The following is an 8,904-nucleotide window of genomic DNA, read 5'->3' as shown; positions in this document are numbered from 1 at the left end:
CCTCAAATATGCTTGATGTTTCTGTTTAGGACAAGTACACTTGATGTTTCTGTTTAGGACAAGTAATTGTTATTTCAGCTTTTGATATGTTAAGACAGGTCGCGCGTGGTTTTTCTTGGTCTTTCTTCAGCCACCACTGCTTTCGGCTCTTGGATTTGTTTCTCTATGCATTGAGTCCAAGTTTGGAACAGACATCCCTGTTGAAGGAGCGATCGGTATATTTTAAGGCCTCAATAAGGTTAAGCAGGCTTTATTCGGGCGTGTACTCTCTTTTTCGGCCTAGCGCACATTGCGTGAGGGACGTGTACAATGAGAGAACACGATCTTGTTGGTGGTGTGACAAAACAATAGCTTCCTTTGAACAATTGAGGTCGAAGGCCGACTATCGCACGAGCGGCCGAGGGAAACATTTTTGCGCGAGACTTAAGCCACATGTTGAGATGGAGCGGTAAAAAACTCAACTATGTCGGTTTTTCGAAAGTTTAAGCTTCCTCAGCTATTACGAAGAGGGTCACCTGGCAGCGAAATTGCAGAAGAGATTCTACGCTTCAAATGTAGTGAATTGCCGGTAAAACAGAGAATAGGAAAAGGTTCCTTTGGAGATGTTTACACAACCGAATACCAAAGTTCAGGAGATAGGAAGTGTTATACCGTTGTCGTTAAAAAAAATGCTGTAGTTTTAACTTGGGGGCGGTAGACGGCCATTTCTTATACATTTGAAAGTGAGGAAGGTGATTGTAGAATTTTCTAATAATAAAGTGTTAATAACACAACTGGACTGTGTTGATTTCGATCATTTCCATTCTTGATAGACCCTGGTACAGGTATTCCAATCAAAAATGCAAAACAAGATAAAACAGTTATTCGCAAGATCGTGTCTCGTTCACTGTACAAGTCCGTCAGGCAGTGCGCGCTAGGCCAAAAAAGAGTACGCGCCCGAATAAAGCCTGCTTAACCTTATTGAGGCCCTAAAATATTCCGATAGCTCCTTCGACAGGGATGTCTGTTCCAAACTTGGACTCAATGCATAGAAAAACGAATCCAAGAGCCGAAAGTAGTGGTGGTTGAAAAAAGACCAAGAAAAACCACGCGCGACCTGTCTTAACATATCAAAAGCTGAAATAACAATTACTAGTGCTCGGGGTACTTCTACAATCGTACTTTCAAAGGATTGTCTGCTTTCAATAAAGGAATAAAGGCTGATAGTTTCGAAAGAAACTGTTTGGGGCTGCGTCGGTGGGAGTAACGAAATAATTTGGATATATCAACCAAGTTGAAATGGTAAATTGACCACCGTAACGATTACAATGATTAGGTAAATTAAAATGTCTAGCGACTGGTTACGATGATTCCTTGTCATTCTTTTCCACGTCTTGAAGGTGTTCTCGGAATCGGTCACCTAGTCTTCTGCCTGTTTCGCCGAGTGTATATCTTTTTGCGATAAGTGCATGTTATGCAATAGATTACATTGGCGGAGGTGCACGTGAAGTGACGGTGATCTTAATGGATCGTTTAGGTCCCGATATTTTATCAGTGTTGTGAATGAAAGGACACGTTTTGCATCGAGCACGAGCGCATTTAAAAAGTGCCTGGTTGGTCATTAGTCTGAAAAGAACTTCTGACCAAAAAATTGCCTATGTTTTTGTCGCGTTTGAATGTAACGAGCGGAGTTTTTAAGAATGATGGATTTAACTGAGTGGTTGTGATGGTGAAACGTGAGAGTGAATGGAATGCGGTCGGAATCTTCCTTATACGACGTTTGTAGTGCTGAATGTCGATCAATAAGTTGGGCGCGGTGGTAATCCGCTTGAACGACAGAAAAAGGGTAACCACGTTTATCGAAAAACTGGCACATTGACTCTGATTTGTGGTGGAAATCAGAGTCATCGCTACATAAACGACGAGGTCTTAGAAACTGACAGAAAGGAATGGAATTCTTAACGTGAGATGGATGCGAAGACGAATATAACAAGTAATTATGCGAGTCTGTAGGTTTGTAATACACACTAGTGCATAAACCGTTGCCTTCAATTGAAACTTTGATGTCTAAAAAGGATAAAGAATTATCAGAAATTTCCCAGATATATTTCAAGGCCGGGTGAAAAGAATTGACTGCTCTTAAGAATTGAGTGAGCTCCTCTCTGGTAGAGGAGGTAGCGCCGATGTAGTCGTCGATGTAGCGACCGTAGAGTTCATTTTAATTTACCTAATCATTTTAAGCAACATATGGCAATCTGCGGTCTTTCCTTACACTTAGGTAGCACGGAAAGCCGTAGAACTCTTGAACAAAAGCTCATCTTTCAAACAGGCAGTCTAAATTCCACAGGGATCAACGAACGCTTTTCATTCCACTAATTTATTCGCGTTTTTCTCGTTGCCATGTTCCCACCAATAACGTAGCTCCATTTTCTGCCTTTAAAAGCACACACAACCCACAATTCCTCTATTCGCTCCGACGAAGGGCTAACGCTCGAAACGTCAACTTTTGTAATCGTTACGGTGGCCAATTTACGATTTCAACCTTGTTGATATATCCAAATTATTTTAATAAAGGGTCTTCGTTTTCGCACTACGAAAACAAATGACCCTGCATTAGCCAAAAGAATTGCTTATTTTTTAACTACAATTTTCCAGCAGAGAAAGCTTAACGACCGTCAGAATCTATTTTAGCAACGAAATACAGTGGAAATCGATTATTTATTGTCAGAACCCGAGTCATTTTTTCCTGTACAGAACGCTTTCTCTGTTATTCTGTCACGCAATGATAACTATAAATCTAAGGCGGCTGGCGACGGAATTCTGCCTGCTGTTCCAGAATAATAATATGTGTGGTAAGTTTACCCGGGGAAACCCTCGAGAATATCAAGAACCAAATTGGCTCGCATAGCGAAGCAGAACAGCGAAGATGGGCCGTATAATAATACGGGCAGTATAATAATGGGAAGAAACGCGTGAAGTGTAATGTATTATATTACTAAGCGTTGTTACTGTTTAATGTGCGGTTAACTTGTAATTTCTAAGGTTTTCTGTTTACAGGGTCTTCGTTTTCGTACTACTTCGTTTTTCGGGTCTTAGGTTTTAGTTCTTCGTTTTCGATGGTCTTCGTTTTCGTAACACCCCTTAAGGATTTTTTTCTTAAAATGCGTCTTGGAGTGAGGAACAGGAAGTTCTAAAGATGGCGATTGATATCACTCAAAATGAGTGTAATTATCAGTTCTCAAAACAAGGAATGTGCACTGACAGTGAGTGACAAATACTGCCTAAAACTGATAGCAGAGTCCTAACTTTAAGGTGACTGAAGTTTCTCATAGTAAGACCTATTTTTTTCAAAATGATTAATTAAAGATCTCAAAAGAGAGCACTTACTCCCCAGAGATTGTTAAATAATACAGCATCCCCATGTCCTTGAGACAAGGATCCTAACTTCAGGAAGTGGTTCTTTCTAGTAATATTTTTTGCATGTAACACAGGTTAGCCAGGCCATACTACAAACTCAACAACAACTTTTAATCTGGCATGATAAACCTAAATTGCGCTTTCTTTTAAAATGTTTTACATTATTTTGAACTTAAAATACCTGCACAGAAACATGTTAAGACTTAGGTTACACCTCACTTCATTTGATGTAGATCAAATGTACAGCAAAGTGACATGACTTCATACCTAACATCAATTCTTCAAGAAATGGCACAGCTACATGTTAACTTAATATGCTGAAATTTTAACTATGCAATAAAAATCTTCATGCAGGTTTACCAATACCAAAATAAACATTATATGGCAGCTTCATGACAAACACAAATTCACCACGGAATAGGTATAGTAGCCTTTCCTTTGAATCATACTGAAGATTACTCTATCTCTTTGTCAAAAATCTTGTTACAGATTTCCCTGTACCTAAATGTTCGTCATAGAGGCTATACACCTAGGACATGTTCTTCAAGAAATTGATAGAGCAACTTTTCTTTTGAATCATATTGAAGATTAAAACAATAATAAGTTGACAGTGACAACAACAATCCCTTTACAAGGATGAATAACCTAGCTGGTGTATGACTATAATTCTGTCAACTAGTGGTTTATATTTAGTTTGAGATTCTTTACTCTGGTTCAGTAATTTTTCGTATAATAATCACATGATTGTAAGTAAAAAATTACAAATGGTAGCAGTTTACATTCCATGCTTATTCTTCTGGAAGTTATAAATTTATGATTTATTTTGACAACCACTTTGATTGTCATTTGAAATTAAAAATTCTTGTGAATTACATGCAACAAGGATATTCCTTCCACGAAACGTTGCGATTTTCTACCTTGTCCTGGTAACGTATTCTCACGTAGCAATGTTTTCTTCTAGTGTGGTCGATCGATCCAAATCAAATCGTCATTGAAATAGATAAAAATGCATACACATTTATTAGTGTCTCGGGCAGTTTTGTTCTCAGCTGGGAAATTAGATGCAAATAAAATATTGAGGTGAAATTTAAATTAGAGTATAAAGAGTTAGAGATGCTTTTCATTGCACAATAACATAAAAGTTAGTATCTTCCGTTCTTAATCAACAGAGAATGCTACAATAGAAATTCAGAAGCATGATTTGGACCATGAAAAGAGACACCGCAGAATTGTAGAGGACTTGAACAAGATTCGCAGTAAGGCAGAAGAAGTGTGGAATAAGATAGGTAACTAAGACTCTGACTACATGGAGAAAATTAATGACCACATGAATAAGGTATCTCGAAAGAGAATACTAACAGTTTATATTGTCTTGTGAATGATTAACCCTTTACACTTCTACATTGGTATTCATACTCTCCATACTGTTCTATACGTTTCTTGTAGTGCTGGCAAGGAGAATTTGTTTGACAATCAGGAGTTTCTTGAGGTGGCGATTGTTTCCTTTATTCTTGTGACCTTAATGTGTAATTCGGAGAAATTAGATGCCGGTCACTCAAGGAGTTAAGGGGTTAATTTTTGATTATGAGCTCAACTGACAACCACCGAATAAAATTTGATTGGTGCAGCTGAACAGAGCTGTATTCCACCGATTGTAATGTAGTATAACCTAGGGGATAGTCATCACAACGGCTAATCGTTATAAAGGAAACTATCGGGTGCTAAAGCGTGGGAAAGCGCGACAGAGCTTTCTGGATTGTTCTTAGTTTTGCATCTGATTGGCTGAGGAGGTGGCACGAACCTTCTGCGCCAATCACTGAGCACTGGTCCTTCTACCTCCGCTGGTTCACGACATTTTGAATCAAATCAGATGCCAATCGTTATTGTTTTACCTTCTGAGAAAGTTTGTTTGAATTCGGTTGTAGACCACAGCACACTTCAAATGAAATCGTACCACAGTGAGACCACTCAACATTACAATGAGACCATGGAAAATCTGAAGACTATCACCGATACGATTGGATACTTAATAGAGGTAAGAAAAATCTGGTTTGACTTATTGCAAGTGTGTGAGTAAATTAGAACTGCGCGTGATCACTTGTCTTTTAATTGAGTCTTTTGTGCTTAGAACCCCTCGCATATAAACTATATTGTTAAAAGATCGGCTTTTAATATTAAATTTAGGATGTTACTTTTATATTTCCAAATTAATTTTTTGAATAGAACCTCAACGATTTGCGTGAAATGATTGCTTCTTGAAAAGCTTCTGAAGCAACTATTATCGTGTAATTTATTTTAACAGGTAACCGATCACATGCAAGATAAGGTCGACAACAGACTCGGTTGGTTGACGCGACATCTGGGAGGGACAGGAGACAAACCAGCGTTAGTCACCACCTGCTTGATGCATGCTGGGTATTTCCTCCTAGCAACTCTGTGTATCTTCTTCCTGAATACCCCTCTGTTTACTTGGCTTTTTCTCCTGGTTTTTGTACCGATCATTGCATGGATGGAGATCAGTTTTGACTCCAGTTTTACGTGCGGTACACTTTCTTGTATCATCGCTGAAGCTCTGCTAGGTATGTAATGGTATTTACATTTTCATTTACGTGCCAATCGTATCACTGCCACAACAAAACAAAACAAAGCAAGCCTTGCTTTGATCAAAATCCTCAAGATAACTCGCAAATGTGAAATTCGTATGTTTTCCTTCAAATTGTCTCCATTTACGATGAAACGCGACCAGTTCACTGACGTGGTATTTTGCACACTTATCAATGGCTTATAATAGTTCCTATGATCCTATAGGGAAATGGTTATACATTTACCTGAAAAAGAAATTTTTCTCATCGAACGCTGAAAATTACTTAAATTGGGCGAGCTCTCCTTGTCGACAAGAAACTCCAAATGATACAGAGAACATGCTGGATACAATAGGTAGGTGTTTGTTTGTTTTTTTTTTTGGAATTATGTATCTACATACGTATCTACATAAATATATGCATGTTTTCGTTCCGAAATTAGGCTTCAATTTTTTTCCTTAAACATTTTAAATTGTTCTCATACTTCGAGGCTAAAACTCGTATCACTGTGAAAGGTTTTCGAACACCCCCAATCTCTAATGGAGTTGCCTTCTTCATTCTGAATTCAACGCTTTACGCAAGGAAGAATAGAATTCAACAGAAAAGCGCTTCATCCTAACGTCCCAGAACATGGCGAGGCAACGCAGGTGAGTCGACCAAGTAGGTCAATCCTGTCGAAGGTAATCCTGGATTGCATTGGTTTGGTCCACTTCGCTCTGTCATTGGTCCAAAAAACTTGCTACTTTCTCTCAACCAATCAGATGCAAAACTAGAACCAATCACGACTTGGTCGCCTGCGTTTCCTGCACGTTATTTTCAGTTCTCATTGGCTCTAAGGGTATTTTTCTTTCTTCTGATTGGTTGATGTGATAACTTTGGCTTTGGCTTACGGCACTTGAACACGATGGCGGGCTATAAAAGGAGAGGTGCCTTGGGTACCTCTGGACCATTTGTCAAACAACCGTCGTGTGATGTAGAACTTCAATAGTCAAGTCAGCTTGAGCTATAGCTGATCCAAAGCAGTGAAGAGCGGGCGCATTCCTCAAAATTGTTTCATGTTCTCATCACAATACAAGAATTTTTGAGATTTGTATTTCTTTTCTCCAATGGAAACTGTCTTTATTCGTGGCAGTAAATTTGAAATGGAAGAAGGTGGCTCGCATTTTACATCATTGCCACCATGCTGGTGGAAGTAAACATCTCGTTAGCTCCATTTGTTTGTCTACCAGGCACCTAAGGGACCTCTCCTTTTATAGCGCACCTTCGAGTTTGATCGAAAAACGCTTCAAGGCCCTTTCTGTTGATAACTTCCATAGTTAATAAACCTTTCCCTTTTCCCTATTTCAGATAGTATCGAGAGCCTGGATGACTCAGCTGTAACTTTGAAACCCAAGGGACATGTGGGAAATACCAGACGTCAGTTAAACCTTGCATTCCCAGATGCAGCCTCGACCCCGAGTAGTAAGATAACCACTACACGCAGGCGCTGTGGTGCTCGAACAAAAACAGGCTTAGTCTGTAAGAGAGTGCTCTGTGATGGAAGCTTTAAATGTACTGCGCATTTACGATGTATTCCAGTTATATCCCGGATGAGTGTTAAGGAACAGACGCGTAACGGAGCTAAATTTAAGCATTAATATAAATATTGCAGAGAAATGCCTTAAAAATGGCAGGACAGAGCTATTTTTTGTATTTATCTATATCTATGAGTAGATGCCATGTATTATGTATAGCTAGAGCTTTTGCGTTATGTCCGAGTTATGTGATCGAGGCAGCGAGTCTCGCTTGTAACGGCACTATTTCTTGTAAGCGCAGTAGTATAGAAAGACAGCCGAATGGCCCTCGATGTCCTTAATTTGACCTTTCATCAGCACTCAATAAAATTCTCCAGTTTGAAATCAGACGTTTTTTCTGCCACAAAGAGGTTTTGGTGTAGCTCACTTTATATTTAATCTTTGGATACCTTTGGGATGTCGTGAAGCAAAAACAGAGCAAGACTCCACAAGAACCATAATTCCCAGACGATTGCGTCCGCGAGCTGTCAAATATAACTATAACTATTAAGTCAATTGCAAGTTAGCGCAGAAATAAAGTGACAGTTTTTCACTTGAGAATAGCACAGCATGAAAAAAACACTTAAGTTGGCGTAATATTATCCCAAAGCTACCGTAAAGGTCTACTTTACACAGCTTTACGCCACATTTACACTTCGTAAAGGCACTCTTTACGCGGCCATTACGCAGTGACGTAAAGTTTGAGTAATGAGACTAATTTAAGAGACCTTTACGCACAGCGTAAAGTTGGTGTAAAATAGAGATTTACGCTGCCTTTAGTTCGCTTAAGGTTAGTGTAAGGCTGCCGTAAAGGTCTACTTTACACAGCTTTACCCTGTCTTGAAAACCTAACATATTTTAATTAGATTGATACTAATGGTTAAATTTTCAGCTTAAACCCTGAAAACTTCGAGATACATTCACACGAAATGCCAGTTAGTCCAAATTAAATACATTGTATGGACAGATACATGTAGTCAAAAAGAAATTCAACACAAAGTAGATTGACAATTGTTTATTTGCAATTTAACTTAAAATTCTTGCATATCTCTCTACAATTATAATGCTACTGAAATAACAAAACTATCACTCAAAAGCTCTAAACAACAATTTCATTGAAATAAAGGAAAGGTCGACCAAAAATTATGGGGCTTCAAAAAATTATAGACAATTACAAATTATTGGTTCGAAGTTACATTAAACCTTGATTTATTTATACTGATGCCAAATACCTTATTTTTCTACAGTAATCAAGTCATGACTTCTCTTTTCCAAAATAACTTAAGAGGTTGACTGATCAACAGAACCAAGTGAAAATATGAAAACTGCAAGGAATTTTTTACTTGGGCTTCAAATAGACTTATAGGCTAGTA

The 8,904-nt window shown here is 38.5% G+C and overlaps 1 protein-coding gene across 1 annotated transcript; it reads left to right on the top strand.

The window, feature by feature from the left end:
• Positions 1-5,103: 5,103 nt before the first annotated feature.
• Positions 5,104-8,101, top strand: LOC148722695 (uncharacterized). The gene is made up of 4 exons (XM_088737113.1): positions 5,104-5,431; positions 5,699-5,975; positions 6,205-6,333; positions 7,326-8,101. The coding sequence occupies exons 1-4, from the start codon at positions 5,267-5,269 to the stop codon at positions 7,613-7,615; spliced, it is 861 nt and encodes a 286-aa protein (XP_088593239.1). The 5' UTR covers positions 5,104-5,266; the 3' UTR covers positions 7,616-8,101.
• The last annotated feature ends 803 nt before the right edge of the window (positions 8,102-8,904 follow it).

This window comes from Stylophora pistillata, chromosome 10 (genome assembly GCF_964205215.1).
Source record: "Stylophora pistillata chromosome 10, jaStyPist1.2, whole genome shotgun sequence".
Classification (NCBI taxonomy): domain Eukaryota; kingdom Metazoa; phylum Cnidaria; class Anthozoa; order Scleractinia; family Pocilloporidae; genus Stylophora; species Stylophora pistillata.
This window is presented reverse-complemented; position numbering and strand designations above follow the sequence as displayed.

Excerpts from the sequence above, each read along its gene's own strand:
- LOC148722695 (XM_088737113.1), top strand. The coding sequence starts at position 5,267 with ATGCCAATCGTTATTGTTTTACCTTCTGAGAAAGTTTGTTTGAATTCG. Across the intron at positions 5,432-5,698 it reads CGATTGGATACTTAATAGAG|GTAACCGATCACATGCAAGA; the intron begins GTAAGAAAAATC and ends TTATTTTAACAG. Across the intron at positions 5,976-6,204 it reads CATCGCTGAAGCTCTGCTAG|GGAAATGGTTATACATTTAC; the intron begins GTATGTAATGGT and ends ATGATCCTATAG.